Raw genomic sequence first — 22,359 nt, forward strand, 5'->3', positions numbered from 1 at the left:
ATGCCTTTTTTGATTCGTTCTCTTTTTATTTCGATGGGTTCGCGTGGCTTCCCTGCCTCTTACGTTAATCGCGACGATGGGATAATAATGGGACACACCAAATTATACTACAGCCGTTCCTTGCCCGGGATTGAAACCTGGGAACTCTAGCTTCACAGCGGGTTGAAGTAACCACTCCGCTGCTCGGTTGATTAATTGAGGTGGAAGTGAGATCATTTCTCTATAATAAAAAACAATTGAAACTAACGATTGGTTATACATTCCTAGTGTAATACATACTTCCGCTTATGCTTCTAACGCGAGGAGAATTATCCTACATCGATGATTCTCGCTCTTCGTGAGATCGATACCCTGATCCCAACAATTTCACTAGTAAATACTTTTCTATTTTTTTCTAATTTTATACATTAATTAATGTTGACACACACATATATGTCCGTGTAAAGATCATGTAGTTGTTAGTATTTTTTGTTTCTCCCCCCTCCCCCCACCTTAATCTGGCTTCATTGTTTTTAGACACAATAGAGCTAGGCACAAGTTCGATCACAAGTTATATTTTAATCTTCGGCTATTTTACAAATGCAATCAACACTAATAACACAACAAAATGAAATAACATGAAACACACATTTTTTTACGTCCATGTTGGAGTGCTGCAGAGAGAGGATTTTGCTCCAGCGACATATAGTTCGCACGAACGACGCTAGATAGCGTACGGATTTGAGAGCTCGAACAAAGAACGCTCGACCAGGCAAAAGTAGCGATACACACTCGAAGCCCATTAGTACATATATAACCGTAATTTGTCTGTGGTAGTGGACTCTCAAGTATGAATCATGAAGTAAAAGACGCAGTGAAATTGAAATTTTAAGTAAACATAGTCACTATATGCATGTTAAAATATAGTTTAGTACATCTTAACAATAAATTGATACATGAAAATGAAATAGATGATTATGGGCTGAAACTACCAAGGCGGATATTTCACGTACATGTGTCTACGATTATTCACATTAAAATGCTATTCCATTGTAAACGCTCTAGGGTGGGAGATTCAAACAAGTACGAGCGAGCGAAGTTGTTCAACGTAGGATACTAGTCTATGTCATAGAAACGAAAATTCTAGATCATCATCATTCCTTCTTCTTTTTAAGAGTTCAACAGGCAGGTTAGTCGTCAACTAAACGCTCTGAAAAATACGTCATACTGTGAAAGTTTTTGTGTTTACTGGCACGGTCGTTACAATGTGTACCCTTTAAATTATAAATAAATTACTGCATAATTTATTTATTAATATTTTATATTTCGATTAATATCTAGGCTTGTTGGCAAACACAAGATTTGGTTTCAATTTGTTGACAACCCCTGGATGTAATGAAATTTTCCCACCCCGATATAATTGATACCAGGGTTAAGAGACACTACCCTACGTAATGTAAGACATGTTAATGGTGTTTCCAATACCCGCGGGTATTTATACTGCTGCAATAAATGCGTGCTTGAAAGAAACTCTGCTCTCTTAAATACAGATCAACTGCAGTGGTTCCCAAAGTGTGAGCCGCGGCATCCCGGGCACCGTGGATGGGTTACAGGGGCGCCCGAAATTTTCAAATATTTTCAATGAAATCATATGGTTGTTCCAAATATATGCTTATTTAGTGATTTTTACATGTAAAATGTTTCTGAGCTTGAAATATGTGTTTATTTTTTAACTTAAGGCAAGCAACGTTACCACCCTAAATGTGCGTTGCAAGTGTTGATTATTGATTTGTGTCTTAAGTCCAGTTTATGAACAACAAGGCTAATCGGGACTGGACCTACAGTTTAAAGTGGGATCTAAAACACTATGTGCCTTCACCGGGTATCGACCCCTTGATTACAAGGCGATGACGCTACCACTGCGCCATCTCGGTGCCTATGTTGCAAATGTTAGATAGGCCTACATTCTGACTTAGGCGCCGCGGGAAAAGTTTTAAACACTAAGGGTGCCGTGAAACGAAAATTTTTTGGAACATCAACTGGATATAGAGCGAATTCTAAACTGGTATAATCTGCCTGAATTTGAAAATATTAATGTTGTTCTACGAAACTAGGGGAGTGAGAGAGGAAAGTGGGAATGAGGATTTCAATGTATCCACTAAATAGGTACAGTGACCTGCAATAAAAATGAGATCCCTTAATCATGAAATACTCGCTTCCCAGCAATATGTTATGCGTGTTGCCTAATTCTACGTCGATGAGGGAATTGTAATAGCAAATTTTGATTGGCAGGTTATTATGAATATATTTCTAGGGTATTTCTGCTCGCTGAACCCCACATAACCCCCTTCTCGATGTATCCGAAACAAGATAAATTTGTGAAATGAGGACTAAAAGTGGTAAACGTTGGAAGTGCCAAAAGCGAAAGTGTTGGGAAATCGCATCGTTCCGCACATCAGCCTGTAAGAACGTGCGCACTAGTGACATCTTTACACGCCCTTTGAACTACTTAAAGGGCTACCAGCCACATGTCACGTTTACCACATTATAAAGCATGGCACATTTCACAGTTTAACGTGGAAAACTGTGTTTGAATTATTGTGGCACTTACAGCGTTTACCAATTTTAGTCTTCAAATCATTGTTTCTCATGTAGAGCCGAGTTTAATTAAGCTGTTGTACCCGATTTATTTTGATTCTCGTTTTATGTTCCACTGCCTGGTTTGATTTGATACCTATTGTCACATTTTATATACATATAGGCTAATCTGTACTGGACCTACAGCTCAAAATGGGATCCGTACCACTCTGCAATGTGCCTCCCACGGGTATCGAACCCGGGACTCCTTGCTTACAATGTTTGAATTTGTTCCGTCAGTCAGACCTAAAAATCGGTTCACGAAATTTGAAATTGAAACTTTTAAGAGATAAAAAAGGAGGTAATTTTTTTCTCGCCACAAACTGTAACCTGTGCGACAACTTAACTGGTTAACGTGTTAACCTTGTATTCAAGAATCTCCCGGTTCGAGGTCAGGTACGAGCGCATTACAGTTGTAAATATGCCACTTTGAACTGTATCTCCTGTCTCGATTAGCCTACCGGTGCATAAAGTTGTATTTATCTTCCTTCCAGATTCAATCCTTACTGGCCAACCTGGGGTTATAGAGAAATTCATTTATAATGCACATGAAGAAGAAATTTCACAAATCTGGAAATGTTTGGCACAAACTACTTAGGACTACTTACCTTCTGGAGAAGTCGTGTTCCAAAATTCCAGTAAGCATCGAACTCCAGCACTTGGAAGTTCTTGTAACATGCTTATTTGCCATTCGGCCAAACCTTCCCTCATTGATTTTTTTTAAAACAAAAACTATTGTACGGTTACGTAAAAAAAAGCGGGCGAAATACCGTCACCTCCGGACTACCGGCTACCACACTTCACAGTTACCAAACAACAACTTCGGATTCAGCGCGGAAATTGCGAGCGGGGAGAGTGATTCGTAGTGTTGCAATATGACGATATTTAAAAAGCACAGGATGTTGAAACTTTGTCGCCGTGCAAAGTTTCTGTGGGGATCGCGATTGTAAATAGGGCCTCCCAATGGCGCACTGGTAGCGTCGTCGCCTTGTAATCAGGGTGTCCGGGTTCGATTCCCCCTACTATACCTTTATCGAGCTTCCTAAGTATACTAAAACCAAAGAAGAAACTGTAGGTCCAGTCCCAATTAGCCTTACTGTGCATAACGTGGACTTAGAAAAACACCAACTCAACAATTGTAAATATTTGTCAAGACGTGTCCGAGAACGAAACATATGTCTTTCGAGATTAAACTCGTCATCGCCTTGTAATTAAGGGTTCCCGGGTTCGATACCCGGTGGAGGCACATAGTGGTTTGGATCCCACTTTAAATTGTAGGTCCAGTCCCTATTAGCCTTACTTTGCATAAAGTGGGCTTAAAACACCACATCAATCAATCAATCTATCGAGATTAAACTAGACTAAAATATGTGATAATGTCGATTAAATCAAAATGATATTACCATATTAATACGACTCAGATGTTCTTATTTTTTGTAGATAAGTTATACATGTTATTTTATGAGCAAAACCTTTTATTCAGTTTTAGCTATCTCTAGCATACCGTGCTCGACTCGCGATCTCACTGCCAAAGATCCTCAGTTCGAATTCCGACGTGCTTGAGAGTTGGTTTGTTCTTTCGTCCATTTCACAGGATCGTCATTTGTCCTATTCTATCCTGTAGCCTACATCTGTGTGTATGTAGTATCTGTATTGCCTTCAGTTCAAAGGATATTAAATTAAACAACTAAAAAAAATTATACTGTGAAATTGTGATACATATTAATTGATTGATTGATTTGGTTTATTTTACTTCGTTTTTCTGCCACTTTTGGCTAATCGCGACGATGAAGCTAAGTGATGATGTGATGATGAAGGGACACTCACAAAGACAGCAAATGTATGTCCTCTTTTATGCCCATAGACTTGCATGTCTGTCTTCAGTTCAGAAAATGTCAAATAAATTGCCTCATAGTGCATATTGTGGTATGTGTTTTTTTTTACGGTCATGGACACTTCTGGGTTGTAACAGTCCCATTGAAATTCAACAGAATCGTCGCAACCCAGAATTGTCCGTGACTGTATGCATCTACGCGTATGTAGTAAATATGCATCTATATACGTGTGTTTTTGGATTAACCAGCAGACGTATCTCAAATATTTCCATTTTGAGTTATGCCTGTAGTTATTATAATTCCACGAGCTCAGACGATCACTACAAGAAAAGGTGGTTGACGTAGGTTTCAGCGCATGCACACACACACACACGCGCGCGCGCGCACACGCACGCATACACATTGACTTACAGTGACACACATGCACATATTGTCGTTGTAATTAGTAAAAGGGGTATCTAGAAAAGAATAGCTTCTTCTTTTGGTTATTCCAAAGACGATATGTATGTACATTCTGCTAAATTGTTTTATTTGAGTTGAGTATAATCAATATATGCTAAATTATGTACTCGTACACTTTAGCAAATTTTGTTGCATGTGTTTTCTTTCTTTCCTTCATTCTCTATTCGTCTAATCAATTACTATTTTAATTGATATGTAGGAATTTCCAGTATACCATGCACGCCTATACAATTGGAACAAAAGATCTGTTATAGGTGCAAGCACAGAACAGAATCTCTCATAATATAATAAATAACTTTGCAACTGCTATCTCACTAACGTATAACAAAATTCCATAAATTCACCAGCATAATGTCCCCTTGGCGAATTTGTGCCACGAAGCCAGAAGTCCTAGGTGAACCCTGGCTAAGCAATTGTGTTTCATCGTTCATCCTCGTCGTCGCGATTAACCGATGACGTGGAAAATCGACGCAATGGAAAATATTCGCAAATGCTATTAGGCATCATTTCCTCGCTGTTACAGATGTTGCGAAACTATTAAAGAACGGATGTATTTCAGTGACAATGAGCAGCGGTTGGCAACATTGAGATCCATGTGACGACGCTTGGTAAATCTGCGCAGGTTCGAGTCAGCCTCTCACTGCCTGTGGTTCTCATGCTCTCGGATTCACGTGTTGCTTCCTTTGGTTACGTTCGTTTTCGATCGTGACGTTCTCACATTGTCTTTTCTCCCGTCAAGGTAATGCAATGGTTAAGCTGACCGTCAGAAGGCAAGGAGTTCGCGAAATACTGGTTGGAGAGTGAAACACAGGAGATAATGAATTTTACACAACTCTCTTCTTTCCATCTTTATCTCCAGCTAGTATTTCTCATTTTCACTATCTCTGTCCTTATATTTGTTTCTTGATACTTTCTAGTTCTTTCTTTTCTTGCACATTTTCTTTCCTCTTCATTTTCCCCTTTATCTTTTTCTCGCCCCTTCTCTATTGTATTTCCATAATATTCCACTTTCCTTCATGCTCGCTCTAATATCTTTCACTCTCTCTCTTTTTCCCTTTTCTTGCCCCTCGACATTTCCTCTCTTTGTTTATTTCCTCTATTCCATTCCTCTTTCTTTCTATTTCTCTCTTTCTATCTCCTTCAATTTCTATCTCTCTCCCTCTACTTCTGTTTTTCTATCTTTTCCTTTCCATCTGTTTCTTAATATCTCCATTTCTTTATCTCTATTTCTGTTTATCTCTTATCGTTTCTGTCTTTCTCTCCATTTCTGAATATCCTTTCTTTCCCTTTTTCTCCCTCTACCTGTCTCTGTCTCTCTCTCACTCTTCTTTCTCCTCCTGCCTGTCTCTGTCTCTGTCTCATCCTTCTTTCTTCTCCTACTTGTCTCTCTCTCACCCTTCTTTCTCCTTCTACCTGTCTCCGTCTCTCTCTCACCCTTTTTTCTCCCTCTACCTGTCTCTGTCTCTCTCTCACTCTTCTTTCTCCTGCTGCCTGTCTCCGTCTCCGTCTCCGTCTCATTATTCTTTCTTCCCCTACCTGTCTCTGTCTCTCTCTCTCACCCTTTCTTTCTCCTTCTACCTTTCTTCGTCTCTCTCTCTCTCACACACACACGCCCTTCTTTATGCACATTAAGGCTAATCGGGGCTGGACCTATAGTTTAAAGTAGGATCCGAACCACTATGTGCCTCCATCGGGTATCGAACCCGGGACCCCTTGACTACAAGGCAACGACGCTACCACTGCGCCGTCGAGGAGGCCTCACGACAGTACAGTACAGTATTAGTATTATTAGCACAGTGTCTTTAATACAAATTACTCACCTTCCAGCGACTCCATCATGATCCTTATTCCTGCTCATCAGCGTGGTTAACCTACCGAAATAAACACGCGACGCAGAAATGAGAAAAGCATAAAGGAAGGAAAAAGTGGTTTGAACGAAAATTGTCATGGCTGAGAATATGATCACATTTAATTAAAGCTGGCCCTTGCATCCGCTCGTATCTCTACTTGGAATGCAGATTGCACTGACTAGGGCGTTCTCAGACAAGGCCTAATAAAGATGAAGCCAGCTCAAAGGCATTCCTAGCAATATTGGGATTTCCTTCGTGCTGTTCTAGTACTCCCATTCAACCACTAACTTCTATAATATTCGCCCTCCTTGCTATATTTAAGCCGTACATTCACGCAGTGACATCTCCTTTAGCGAATAAACGGAAAAACACCATCATATGTCTTGCCACCATCTCGTACGAAACGACGCAGGGTAATATCTCGATGCGATTCTTTTGCGTGTCTGTGAAGATCTCTGCATTATCTCTAGAGTGCTGCAGGAAGAGGATTTCGCTCGAATGCCAAATAGTTCGCACGGACGACGCTAGATAGCGTACGGGATTGAGAGCTTCGCTCGAGCAGGCAAAACGAGCGGTAAACGCTCGAAGCCCGGTAGTATACGTGTAACCGTAATTTGTCTGTGCTAATGGGCCCTCAGATATGGATCGTGAAGGTAAAAGACGCAGTCAAATTGAAACTTAAGCGAACATATCCATGTTAAAATTTGGTTTAATCTATCTTACCAAAACAGTGATGAAAATGAAGTAGATGATTGTGGGATGAAACTACCAGTGTAAACTTTTACGTAATGACATATCTTTGGTTTGTTTTACAAAGAAAAGAAAGATTGTAATTTTGTTGTTATGTACGAAACAGGAATAGATATGGGAGAAACTGCTTAGCGGTAATCCCAAGAAAAAGTAAATAAATAAAAAACTAAACATGAACCGCGACAAGACGTCTATGGGAAACTAAAATAATAATTGGATGGAAAGTTATATTTTATCAGGTAGAAGGAAAGGATATGAGTACTATCAAGAAGACAATCTTGTATTTCCATTTTCGTTATTTAGCGTCGCTTTTCTACCACTTTTGACTAATCGTGACGATGAGAATAACCCATCTAGTTCGCTGAATTTTTTACTCTCTCTGCAACAAGTGTTTAGTTGATTACAAAGTGCAACACCGAATCGTCATAAGGCCTCACCGATGGCGTAGTGGTAACGTCGTCACCTTGTAATGAAGGGGACCCGGTGGAGGCATAAGTGGTTCGGATTCACTATAAACTGTAGGTCCAGTGTCGATTAGCCTTACTGTCCATAAAATCCAAAGTCAAACCGAGCCGTCTACTTCGTTGATTTGATGTCACGTGGTGTATTTGGTGTCTGCACCGTCTTCACTATGTCCTTGAGCGGTGTACAGTGTTCAGTATAGTCACGTGGTACGTGCTACCCAATCAAATTAACGTTTCAAGCAGCAGACGGGCATTTGCTGAATCTTGCGTGCAGTGTTTACGTGGTTGAACGCAATTTCCTCACATCAGCCTAAAGGACTGAATCATATGAAACCAGAAACGTAGCTAGGTTTATCAGTTTTGGGGGGGGGGGCAAACTTAAGATTTTTTTCTATCAAACCATTAAAAACTAACAAACTATTAATATACCATATAGGCCTACATATATGTTTATATTTATATTTATATATATATATATATATATATATATATATATATATATATATATATATATATATATATATATATATATATATATCTTGTTCGAAGAGAACATTATATTCTCCTGTAGCCCCTAAAATTTACGAATATAGACTCGCGAAATCCACGGCCATTATTCGGGAATCTAAATGCACAATGAACGCATTAACTTAATGGCATCTAGACAGTCTTTAAAAATCCATGTATTTTCTCTTATGTCAGATTTGAGATACCAAGTACAATGTTTATTAATCGTTACTCCTTAGATTTGTAAATTTGCTCGAAGAAAATTGAGAAGTAGGGAAAACCCTCTTCCGTGGGTTTAGTTATAAAAGGGTGTTGAAATCATGTGTACAAGTATGACAACGGTGCGAAAACAAAATGTTTGTGTAATGTGTTCAAGATAGGCATCCCATGTATATTGTTTATACCAGAATCGAATCCGGCGCCCTTTAGTGCAAGGCGACACCGTTAATTACTATCCCATGGGACATGCCCGAGTCTTTTGTGGCGTCGTACTGTACACATTGGAGAATGATGACTATATATATGAAATTTTATGCACACATCTAATTTCTTAAAAGTAATCTTCTTTGTGCGTGCGAAACTGATTATATGATGGCAATAGAAATAACAAAATTCCCGCGCGTTAAAACTATTGCGCTCTCGTCTTTGGTACGACAGGTTCAAGGTTTAATCCCTGGAAGGAACTCCAAGATTTCTGTGATGGCCCAACATCGTGAGGACAATTGGGAAGCTACTTGAAATCAATATGTAAGCGAATGCCACTCTCAAAACCAGATGGGACTCGATGTGATGACCTCGCATCACCGAATGGAAAAACACTTCGCAGGCTTTGCCCTTCAAAATTAATTTTACTGAATAATTGTAGTTTTCTTTAGAGGAACTAAACATTGCTTTTTTGCAAAGTACAATGTTGCTTTCTTTCACCCTACTTTTATAATTATACATTCAAAGGATTCCACTCCCGAAGCATGAGCATAACGCGCTACGAAACCAGAGGTCCCAGGTTCGGACCTCTAACAGGTGTGGTTGCATCATGTCTCTCGCATCGCTATTCCTTCGGTTCATCATTCAATCTCATCGTCGCATTTAACTCAAGAGGTAAAAAAGCGGCGTAAAATAACGAAATAGAAATGATTGGTTGACTTGGTTCATTTTACATCACTTTTCTGAAACTTTTTGGCTAATCATGAAGATGAGAATGAGTTAAGATTAAATTGATGAAAGGACCATTACAAAGAAGGCACATGCCCAGGCCGGGATTCGAACCCCAGACACTCTGCTTCGTAGCTTAACCTGCTAACACCACGGAGTTGTCAGCCCAAATTGAAATGAAAATTAGAAAATGACGTCTTCAATTTGCAGGTGCAGAGTTCACCTCCAAGGGCAAAATATTTTCGCTCCCACTAGGATATGCAAATAACAGAAAATGCTTGATAAGTAATTTAGCTCTCCATATTTCATGATATTATTATGTAAGTAACTATTATTCGTTATATACAAGTGTCGTTCAAGGTTGGAGAAGACTTTCGTGCGTAAAATATTAATTAATCAATGTAGCGCTTCATTACTTCGGCAGGACAGACCATGATTCCTTACGAGTAACCATGATCCCTTGGGACGCATTTGGCGCATGCACAGTAGTGTAAACAAAGATGGCGGCATGTAGTGTATCTGTTGCTGTGGACGGCGGTGTATAATGAAATTTCTCGTGAAGGAGAAGCTGAAACCTGCTGAAATTTGGCGTAGACTGCAAGCACAGTATGGTGAACAAACACTGTCACGGGCAAGAGTGTATGAATGGTGTCAACAGTTCAGTGAAGGGCGGGAGTTGGTAGCAAATGAACCACACGGACACGTTCGCCCAACTGCAGTCACTCCGGTGAATATCGGCGTTGAGCAAGTTATCCATGTGGATATTTTGGAGAAGGGTGCCACAATTAATGCCCAGTATTATTCAACACTGCTTCACGGTGCAGTACGTGGGGCCGTTCGGAAGAAAAGACCTGGAATGTTGTCGAAACATGTCATTCTTCTCTATGACAAACCCAGGGCACACACGGCCCATTTGACTCAAACAACACTGGCCGAGTTGCACTTGGAGGTTTTACCCCACAGTCCTTACAGCCCAGATGTAGCCCCCAATGATTTCCACATGTTTGGGGCTCTTAAAGAGCATTTGGGCGGGACGCGCTTCCAGACAGATGAGGAACTCAAGAACGCTGTCCTGCAGTGGTTACGACACCAACCTACTTCTTTCTATACCAAAGGCATCAAGGAACTTCCACAACGATCGCAACGGTGTCTGGATGTTCAGGGGGAATACTTTGAGAAACGGACATAGTGTGTTGCTTCTATGCATTTGTATGTATATTTCCTGTCTATAAATAAAAGTCTTGATCAACCTTGAACGACCTTTGTAACTTTGGATTAATTCTATTTGTATGTGTAGTCAACTTTCCCGCCTAAGCAGCAGCCACAGCGTCTGCATTTGTTGGGCCAGTGTTGTTAAAGATCCAGGAATTTTAAATAAATTCAATTCCCGTTCAGGAGAGAAAATCAGTAAGCGTAAATGGGTTCTGGACTGTAAGGAACCTTTTCATCTGTAAAGTTTTCAATTCGGTCCAGGACCCTTACTTCCTGATGAATTTAAATACGGTCAACGAACATTTTTTTCCGGATCAGTTTAAATAGCGTCGAAGTTCCGTATTGAAATGAAACAATTCGCAACTTGGTAAGAATTTAAATTGTGCGAGAAAAAAGGTTCCGGTCCTGTTACGGAACCCTATAGAACAGGGCCTCTCCGATGGAGCAGTGGAAGCGTCGTTGCCTTGTAATCAAAGGGTCCCGGGTTCGATACCCGGTGGAGGCACATAGTGATTGGGATCCCACTTTAAACTGTAGGTCCAGTCCCGATTAGCCTTACTGTGCATAAAGTGGACTTAAAACCCCAAATCAATCAACCAACCCTATAGAACAAATTAGAATGTATGCGTTCCTTGATCTTTAACAATCCCAGGGTTGTTTATGGTCCAGGAATTGTAAATAAATTCATTTCCCATCCGGGAGAGAAAATCAACTAGTGTAAATGGGTTCTAGGCCTCAATTCGGTCCAGGAACTTTTTTTCTGTATGGATTTAAATCCTGTGCAGGAATTCTTTTTCCTGTTGGTTTTAAATACTGTGCAGGAAGATTGTTTGCGGCTGAATTTAAATACGGTGCAGGAACCCTTTCTCCGGTTGAATTTTAATACTGTCCATAAACCTTTTTTAATGGAACAATGCACTACTTGGACCGAATTTAAATTGTGCGAGAAAAAAGGTTCCGGTCCTTCAGCGGAACCCAATAAAACCCATTAGAATTTATGGATTCCTGAACCTTTGACAACCCTGGTGGAGGCTAAATTAAGAAAAATCACAAAAAGTCGTAATATTTGTCATGAATGTAAAGTTTTCAGCAAATGTAGAACAGTTTTCCGGGGCAATTTGAACGTGCCCCTGCCTAACGACGTCCCTGCATGAAACTGAATTTTCGGTAGGAATGCCCTAGTTGGCGCTGAACTGACTGGCTACGTGGCTGGAAATAATAGCTGCCAGGCTGGCTGCTAGACTGATTTTGGAGGCTAGACCTTGTTCTAATTGCAGCTGGCTTTCTACGCTAGATTCTATGCAACATCCAATCAGAGCGAAAGTTTGGTCATTTGAAGATAATCTGTGAGTTTGGCAAATTATTTTTTTTCCTCTGGTTTCCGAGTGTTAGTTGTTTTGGTTTGCTGCTCGATGAAAGAAAAGCAGAGACGTCGTGTTCATTATTATTTAGGAATTTATCCAAAGCGATGCGATTTGTACACGACAGATGTGATTGATTAGCCGATAATGAAAATCCTTATTATGACCTGTTGAACATATTTGAACATTTTTTTTTTGTGAGTGAATCCTGGGAATCTCATGTATGGATATAGCTACATATCCGAGTCCATTAAAAAGCTTGTTGAGTACACCTTCATTACCATTAAGTAACAGCAATATAGTGCAGTTACTTTAGACGATTTTTTTCGAAATAAAGGAACTAATTCATAACAAGCTGAAATTTGGTATGTAGCGTCTTTATAGCATTAATAATAAATAACATACCAAAAGTCCTCGACGATCACCCGTACGCTAAGTCCGCCATATTGAAAAATGGCGGATAAATTCAAGTTTTCACTACATAAAGAACTAATTGACAATAGTTTGGTGTTTGATATATATCTTTCATATATAACACTAGTAACATCAATTACAACATGTTAAGTTTTCTGCAGATTATTGACACGGCAGGTAACGGCGTCATATTGGAAGCCCGGCGGATAATTTCAATATATCGCACGAGAATGGAATTTGGCAAATATGTTTGGTATGTAAGGTATGATAACATTCTGTAATATTTGCCGTCTCATCAGGCAGGCTATTGTTTTCACGTGTCCCGTTTTGTTCACAAACTAAATCAGATTGTCGCTATGGTAACGCATACCTGTAGGTAACACACCATAAAAGACATATATGAATCAAAGGGTTCTTCGCTTTCATCGTTGTCATGTCGGTCATCGACATCTTCACCATTGTCTTCTCTAGAAACCTACATTAAATTACATGAACAGATGAAAAATTTATTAAATCTTCCTGTTATAAATTGAGCATCTCTCGTGGTGAGGTTCTCACCCGGAAATGCCGTGTGCTTGAAATTAATGATAGCAAATACAATCACTATTCTAATTTATGAAAATACAAGACAAGGAAGTAAACGGAGACATTATATTTTGATTAAGAACTGCAACGGAGATCGTGACAAGTCGATTTACATATTTTATTAAAATGACTTACTAGAGTATTTTGCGTTATGCCAGCTAGAGGATCACGCTGCATACGTGATTTCCGCCATGGCATCATTGTCAGTTAGTTTAATTGTAAATCTACATTTTCTCCAAGTCCCAGCTCCTCAATTTCATAAGTGACACTTGCGATTCGCCCAATCTGTTGGTTGTGCTTCCAAAATTCGCAGACTGTTTGTGGATTGGAGAGTACCCTACCTTGTAAGACGCAAAAGAAATGTAACTTTTTAGATATAATGTTACGCAGACCCAGCAGATAGTTCTCATCGTCGTCTATGTCCGCGAACGTTGCCTCTTCCAGATTGCTGGCGTTCTCTAGAAGTAGTCTTGCAGCAAGACTGTTCACTTTCATTCCAAGAGAGACTTTCTTGAGTTCCGGCACCGGTGTGCGCATTTTGATGTTTCCCCAGAGTATGGAAGATGAGAAAACGAACAATGTCTCCAGGTTCGGACACGTTTCTAGCAAAGACGACAGGTAGATGTGGATATTACTGAAGCTCCTCACGTGCAGTTTCGTCAGTGCCTTGCCGGAAATCAGGAGGTACTTGCAGAAGTCTGTGTTGACGTTGTTGATGCTGGCGGTGTTGATGAAACCGCAAACGTCCAGTTTGGAAAGGGAAGGAATGTCTCTTAGTGCCATGAAGGCGCAGTTCATCGATCCGATTTTGAGATCTGAGATCTTTGGACACGTAGACTTTAGCATTGTCAGACGACTCTCTGTCAAGTTCCGGACACAGACGGAACGCAGGTTGAAAGTCGGGGGAACGAAGTCACCCTTTTCCCTCCCCTCTCCGTGCAGAAGATCAAGTATGTGGTCAAGTTTCGTGGGAAGGTCTTCCAGCTTATGGGCAAGCGTCAAAAGCTGCATGACACCGTTGGTGCTAACGTTAGTGTCCTGCAACTTAACGCCTTTCAACGAGTAACAGAGCTTGGTCTTGCGTCGCACGTACATGCACACATGAAGAGGTTTCTTCGAGGCAACGCAGGGTCTGTGAGATTGACGAGTATTGCGCGGTATGTAGAAAGAATTCTCCCTCAGCATATCATCGCTGACGATGTCATTTTCCAAATCTTCGCTGATGGTGTCATTTTCCAAATCCTCATTTTCCGTGCTGTTGTTTTCACAATTCATAGTCAGGGTCAGGTAGTATATTCCTATATCTGTCACACTGGAGTTGGATATATCCAAAAACTGCAGATTGTGACAGTTCTCTCCAATGATCCTCAAGGTGCTGTCAGAGCAAATTTCTGGAATAGCCAAGTGTGACATTTCACCATTCTTTCCCAACAAGTCTTGTAGCGAGGATTCGACTCTTAAATTCACTTGAGGTTGGTTCAGTAGTACCTCAGTCCTGCCAAGCTGCAGTATCTTAACATCCTTCGTCTCCATCGCAACAAACTTCAAGATCCCTTCCAGACATGTGGTTGACAGAAGGTTGGTGTACTTGAACACCAAAGCATTCATTCTTGGCGACATCAGTGTCACGATTAAGCATAGGGGACTAGTTTCCATGACATCATCGTTAGTAAAAGAACATAAGCCTACTCTCAAAATTTCTTCTCTAACAGTAACGGGTAGTTGTTGGTAATGTTTTCTCATGCTACTCAACTCTCGAGATTTTCTGGTTTCTGTGATTCTAGATGTGTACTTACAAATCAGGTCCTTTGTGTGGTTCAGTAAGATAGAAACTAATGATTTTGGCTCTCTGAAACGCATCATGCTGGTATTGTTCTGCAAAAAAATATGTATAATTGATCAACACACGAACAACGGAGCATTCACTTAATCAGAAGAAGCTGAGAATGCACATGAGTACTAATGTCTTGTACATCAAGGGACTTTTTAGTTTTGCAGCGCGCTACCCTACTCTTTAGTCTAAGCCTTTATCTTGCAGGATTAGTGAAAGTAAAATTTTAATAGAAATACAGTGTGTTTCGGAATGATTCATCGAATTTCAAATTGTCATAAATCTGGAGCTTAACATGCCAGAGTGGTAGGTTGTAGGTCTATCTGATGGAAAAGTCAATATCATTCATATTATAACATACAAGTGCTTTATGTGAACTCCTTCACTTACAAGAATAACATCAACGTAATAATCTAATACAAGACTCACACGCTCCAGCAAGACGGTGCTCACATACTCCACAAGAGGTGCGATGCGATTATGGTACGAATTCATCTATCGCTTTGATGTTGTTAGTGTAACTAAACCCATAGAGCACGTATAGGGTGTGACAGAATGTGATATGTTTTCTTTGAGACTGACTTATCACTTACCACTTTGGCGTTGTACACTCCATATATATGACCATTTGAAATCTGATGAATCATTTTGAAACATCCTGTATATTAGGATCGAGTAAACAAAAGTAGAGAATGAGTAGACAAACAAAATGCGGCAAGGAAACAACAGGCGATTATAAATAAATGGTTATTGTCACACTGTACTCTCCAAGTAGGCATTAGTTTCTTACATAACTCATAAGAATTATGCGAGAAAAAATGTAAAATATTGTTTATTCACAAAACAGTTCACCTTCAAATTGTCAGTAAAGTGATTATCAGTAGGGACCAGATTTTTATGTAATTACATTTTGTTTCCTTTGCGACTAAGTAAAGATGACAAATTTATACGAACTACGTTGTTGATAAAAGATATGCACAAACTTAATGTTACATGTTTTTATGTAGAATGCGATGTAGAGATTGTTGTGGAACAAACATTAATATGATTTTTCTAAAATTCAGAATTTGTTTATCTGATTATGACAGTTTAAACCTTTCACATTACCCCTTTATTTACTTGTATATCCACTACCCAATAAGGAACACCCTGACATTAGATTGGATTCCGTATGCTTACAAAAACTGGCCTGAATCATGGCTGCTCGAAACCGTAATGCAACAGTTTGTGACTTAAGTGAAACGCACCTATAATTACGACTAATTTCGAATAAAACCTTTTGTTTTTCTTGCTCTTTTTACATGCTATTGTATAGTTAGCCTATGAGGTCAATCAACTTCAAACATATTGTATGTTTTGCAGGTCTTTTTTATCTCTACTCATTTTTATTACTACTGATTTTTATCTCTACTTTCTTTAAGTCCTAATTCAGAACCTTTCAATATATTTATGTATCAATAAATATCGGATTCTCACTTACAGCCATTGTATTGATGTGTATTAAGCACTGAGAATTTTGACGAGTCCATGAGTTTCCATGATTAGATTTATGTTACCTAGGTATGTGTTTATTCATAGTTTCATCTGTAATCATTGTTAACAGTTAAATTAAAGGATCACGTTGCTATGGAAAGCATAAATGTTCATTTAATTTCGTGTGAGCGTGTGTGTGTTTGATACAAACTGTATTGTCTGTGTCTGTGTGCGCGTTCATAATTTTGTATCCTATTTTGTATTCCTTCACTTCCTTTTGTTCTTTATTTTCTATTTTATTAGCAAAACGATGTAAGCAAATATCGTAAAGATGTTTAAGTGGAAGAAAAGTCATAATAGCCTTAACTTCGCCATCTACAAGATAAAGCCCAAATAAATAAATACATAAATAAAAATGCCTGTGCAAAATGTTGTAGTGTGTATTCTAAGTCCACATAAATCAAACTAATCAGCCTGTTGCAAGTGTCTTCCCCAGCCAGTGGCGTAGCACGTTTCCCTCCACTCCGGATTTTCAAAGTTATGGGCAGGGAACGGATTTATATGTAAATACATATAACCATAAAATGCTAAAATCAATGTTATTTGTATTATCTTTGCGAATCTTGGTACATAAGCTTCAAAAATGCTGTTTTCATTATCCACATTTTTACACATATTAGCTTTTAGCACATATTTTAGTTATTTTTACATGTAATATCCATATTTTCAAACGTTTTCAAACATATTTTCCATTTTCATGCTAATGCTACATTTTCTTTTCTTGTGCTAAATACCAAAGGTTTACCGCTCAACTGTATTTTGTTCGTTTTGTACTCTGTTATAAATCTTGGCAATAGACAATACTTTTGTCATTGTACCATTCTTGTAACCAATAGCCAATGCAAGCTTATGTTGTCGCGGTGAATTCCATTGCAAATTTTAAATATATCCCCATTATTTCATGCGATATTGAACGCAGTTTAGGTCAATATAAATCTATGTTTAGGTCCAAAAGGAGATTCACGATTCAGCACTGAAAATAAATTTTGGTAATCCATTTTTGTGTTTGGGTTTTGCATCACAGTAAATACAATGTAAGCCTAATATAGTTTATTCAGCTAGGAGAGGAGCTTGATTAATGCATTTTTGACAATTGTAAGTACATATTTAATTCCATATTTTGATCACAATAACTAACTGTATGTTTACATACCTTATGACCTTTTTAGTACATAGAAGTCCGTTTCCTGGTTATGGGTAAAGCTAAAATGTAGTCATGTCAAACTTCATAGGAAACTTTTATGGTATGAGCAATATCGTCTTTGAATGAGCCTCTAAAATATTATTATAGTTTTGGAACAGGCGAAGGAAGTATTGTAAACATTTCATGTATATAAGAGAGAGTCAATTGAAAACCTTAACTTTTATTGTTCCTTTGTTTTGTTGCATTTTAGTACAGACCTATTGCTGATCTACGAGCCACTGCGAAGGCCTTTCTACCTATCTGCCTGTGAACTGAGGCCATTGTCGAACCTTCTCCTCCATTAGTAAACTTGCTGGTGTAGTACGCATGCACAGAGATATTGTATTATCATTTGCCGAGAAATTTCTGTAAGTTTGAGGCTGACAGAGGGCAAGAAACCACTCCTCTTCACAGGTGCGATTGTGTATAGGATACGCCATCTTTAAAGCAACAAAAAAGGTGTTTTGAAGCTCACTTGATTAATGTTGCAGCCTTGAAGCCGTTTTAAGGTTTCTATTTGACTCTTGTAATAAATTCATTCAGAAAAAAACATTAAGAATCGAAAATATGTACATTTTATACATTCTTTCTCTCATTTCCTGTGTTGTAAGTGCACTTTATGCTCAGACAGGCTAATCGGGACTGGATTTACAGTGGAATTCGAATGACTGTAGCCTTACTGTGCGTAAAGTGGATTTAAAACACCAAATCAATCAATCGAATGAATGTGTGATGTGCCTCGAACGGTGGATTAAACGAGTGACCCATTGATTACCAATCCGCCATCAGCTAGTCAGTTTTTCTTTAGGATCCAGACCTTAATTTAATTTAAATAATATGCAAAGAAATCTGGACTAGTACAAAAATCAAGAGATTGGGTTAGTACAAAAAGCAAGAGATTCGGTTAGTACAAAAACTAAGAGATTGGGTTAGTACAAGAAACAAAATGTTGGACTAATACAAAAATACGAGGGTCACTATTTAAATTTTGAGCCTAACAATGAAAAAACAGGAATTTGGCATTGAAAACTGCTTTATTGTTTTTCGAAGTATTTTTCTTTATGGTCAATACACTTTTGCATTCGTTCGAACCATTTGTCAAAGCAGTTTTTCCAATCTTCTTGAGCCATCTCCATAATATGGTTTTTGAACGCATCAACGGCGTCTTCCGCCAACGAAAATCGTTGTCCACGCAATTTATTCTTGACATTCGGTAACAAGAAGAAGTCATTGGTTGTCAAATCAGGACTGTACGGCGGATGACCCATCAATTCGATTTTTTTACTGTTCATAAAGTCGGTTGTTAGACGAGATGTGTGACAGCTGGCATTGTCTTGATGAAGAATGATCCGACGGCGTTTGTTTGTTTTCCGTATTTGACCGAAGACCTCTGGCAAACAAATTGTTGTGTACCATTCAGAGTTGACCGTTCTACGTTCCTCTAAAGGCACAGTTGCCACATGACCAGTTTTCCCGAAAAACAGGCAACCATTTGTTTCGATGTGCTTCGAGCACGAACAATTTTTGTTGGATTGGGTTCATCTTGAAACACCCATACAGTCGACTACTGTTTACGTTCCGGCTCATATGCATATATCCATGATTCGTCACCTGTTACAATCTTATATACGTCTTTTGAAGCACCACGATTGTATTTATTGAGCATTTGTTTGCACCAATTGACGCGAGCGTCTTTTTGAGTTTTTGTCAAATTGTGTGGGATCCAACGAGAACATACCTTTCTCACAGCTAAATGATCATGTAATATTTTATATATGCTGGTGAAACTAATGCCCATGGTTGCCTCAATCTCACAGTATGTCACATGACGATCTTGCAGTATTAGGTTTTGCACAGCATCAATGTTTTCTTGAACAACAGCTGATTTTGGACGACCTTCGCGAATCTCGTCGGTGAGCGAATGGCAGCCACGATTAAATTCGTTATACCAGTGTTTCACAGTGGCAAAGGATGGGGCTTCATCGCCAAATGTGGAAGTAACTTGATCGATGCACTCTTGTCTTGATAATCCACGTCGAAAATCGTAAAAAATCATCGCACGAAAATGTTCACGAGTTAATTCCATTTTATTGTTGTCGCGCAATATCCAAAGTAACATAAACAACACAAATCAAGCTATTGACAAAACATTTGAAGTACGTTGTGGTCAATAATGCCAGACGATTCCGTGCAAACGTCAAATCGCACCTAACTTCAATCAGTGTTGCCAAGGCTCAAAATATAAATAGTGGCCCTCGTATAAGGTTGAGATAATACAAAAACCAAGATATTGGGATACTACAAAAATAAAGAGTTTGGCCTAGTACAAAAATCAAGAGATTGGGTTAGTACAAAAAGCAATAGATTGGGTTAGTGCAAAAATTAAAAGGTTCAGATAATACAAGAACCAAGTTATTGGGATAGTGTAAAAATCAAGACATTGGGCTAGTACAAAAAAATCAAGAGATTAGTAAAAACGGGACGAAAATGGGAAGAAGGTGTATTACTGGAATCACAGTACGCGAATCGGGTACTCGAGGTCGTTAGTACGAGACATTGTTATATATCACAACATGTATTATAATACATGGTGAACTGGCAGCTATGGCCAATTGCAATAGTTATACCAATTATATTGGACCTTGTTTACGTCTATCTTTATGTGTAAAATGTAAATCCACCATGTTATAAGTTAAAATATACATTTTATGAAGTTATACTCTTGGCATGTGTGTATTCTCTTTATGTCATGAGTGCAGTGGTAGCGTCATAGCCTTGTAATCAAGGTTTCCCGGGTTCGATACCCAGTGGAGTCACATGGTGGTACGGATTCCACTTTAAACTGTAGGTCCAGTCCCGATTAGCCTTACTGTGCATAAAGTGAACTTAAAAGGACAATTTAATTTAACCTTTATAGCATGAAGATTAAAGCATAACAAGAATGGCGACGAGGATGAAGGAAGATAAATAACAGTACTGAATGTAGAATTACAATCACTAAGCTCAACTTGAGCCAGTATAGAAAAACACACAAGTTTCATACCTGCTTGGCATATGACCGAAACCAAAATATAAATTCTTATATTAAAAGATTCAACGCTCTTGTTGAAGCCAATGATATACAAGAGAGGCTATTTTAGAAAGTCCACAGCCAAAGGATAAGGTACACTGACCTCAATTAGTACTCCGGCCGTTTGTTTCTTTATACAGCATATTTGCAGAAGATACAATTCAATCTACAGTTGTATCAATATACGCTGAATAAAACATAACTTATTACTAACTTCGTTGACCCTGTACAACCACAGATCTGTGGTAAAACTACAACCTTTTTTATGGATGGTTGCATTTCAAAGTCGTTTTCTACAGAACTTGTCATCTGCAATTCCTGCAATACCAACTACGTAGAAATACCGTTCTACGTAGAAGCAGAGCCAAAAAAAAAGAAGTCAGAAACGCAAAATTTAAAAACTACAACGAAACGGTAAATATGAATATAAAAAATGCTAAAAACTTATGGTCTAACCTCAGAAGCCATGAACCAAATAAAAAGAGTAATGCGCTCTCAGATACATTTCGGCCGGATGTAGTAAACGAGATCTTTGTTAACCCGAGTGCATCTCCAGATAACAATACAGCGGTGAGTGATGAAACTAACACTTATCTCCAGCAACCCAACAATGACACGTTCTTATTTACCCCAGTAAATAGCGAACAAGTACGTAAAATAATAAACAAAATGAAATCCAAAGCGTGCGGTTATAATGGCATAAACCTAACTGTTCTGCAATATTGCATCCCCTTTAGCTTAGAAGCTCTTACGCACATTATTAATCTTTCCCTTTCGAAACGTTGGTTTTCCCTCAAGAGTGGAAAAAATGCGAAGTACTATACCTAAAATAAACCCACAGAAATTAAAGATCTAAGGCCCATTAGCATTCTATCCACAATGTCCAAGATATTTGAAAAAGTAATTTATGAACAAATACTTCCGCATATTCAAGCTTTCCTGCAACACTTTCAATCTGGTTTCAGAAAAATGCATAGTACTTGCACTGCACTGGTAGATATTGTAGACAATATAAGTAAAGGAATAGACGAAAATAAAGTTACACTTTTAGTCTTGTTGGACTATTCAAGAGAGTTCGACTCGATCAATCATGAATTGCTACTGGCCAAACTGTATCGCTATGGCGTTACCGGAAACACGTTAAATTGGTTTCGATCATATCTCGGCAACAGAAAACAACGTGTGAAATATCGGGAACCGGAAGTCACATACTCTAAATGGTTGGCTGTTCAAGAAGGCGTCTATTTTCAGTGTAATTCAGAAAACTACGATAATGGGATGACAAAACTTCAATTCGATCTTGATACTATAACAAATTGGTCACGAGAAACTCTCTTCAATTAAATCCAATAAAATATTGCTTCATGATCATAGGAACTCATGGTACCCTTAAAAACTTAATAAAAATGCGCCTTCTCCTCCAACTCCCGGCAGTACTATACTGCTAAGCGAAGTGGATACAAGCAAAAACTTGTGGATTGTGTTCGATAGACATTCAAATTTGGAAGCACAAGTCGAATTTATTGTGAAAAAT

General features: G+C 38.7%; 1 protein-coding gene across 1 annotated transcript; it reads right to left on the reverse strand.

Annotated features, from left to right (window-relative positions):
- Nucleotides 1-13,273: 13,273 nt before the first annotated feature.
- LOC145998474 (uncharacterized) lies at nt 13,274-16,585 on the reverse strand. Its single transcript, XM_083134886.1, has 2 exons — nt 16,520-16,585; nt 13,274-15,083 (listed from the first exon to the last, which is right to left on the reverse strand). Exons 1-2 carry the CDS (start codon nt 16,523-16,525, stop codon nt 13,416-13,418), a joined length of 1,674 nt encoding a protein of 557 aa, XP_082991012.1. The 5' UTR covers nt 16,526-16,585; the 3' UTR covers nt 13,274-13,415.
- Nucleotides 16,586-22,359: the final 5,774 nt, after the last annotated feature.

The sequence above is a fragment of the Lepisma saccharinum genome, chromosome 14, assembly GCF_977018435.1.
Source record: "Lepisma saccharinum chromosome 14, izLepSacc3.1, whole genome shotgun sequence".
Classification (NCBI taxonomy): Eukaryota; Metazoa; Arthropoda; class Insecta; order Zygentoma; family Lepismatidae; genus Lepisma; species Lepisma saccharinum.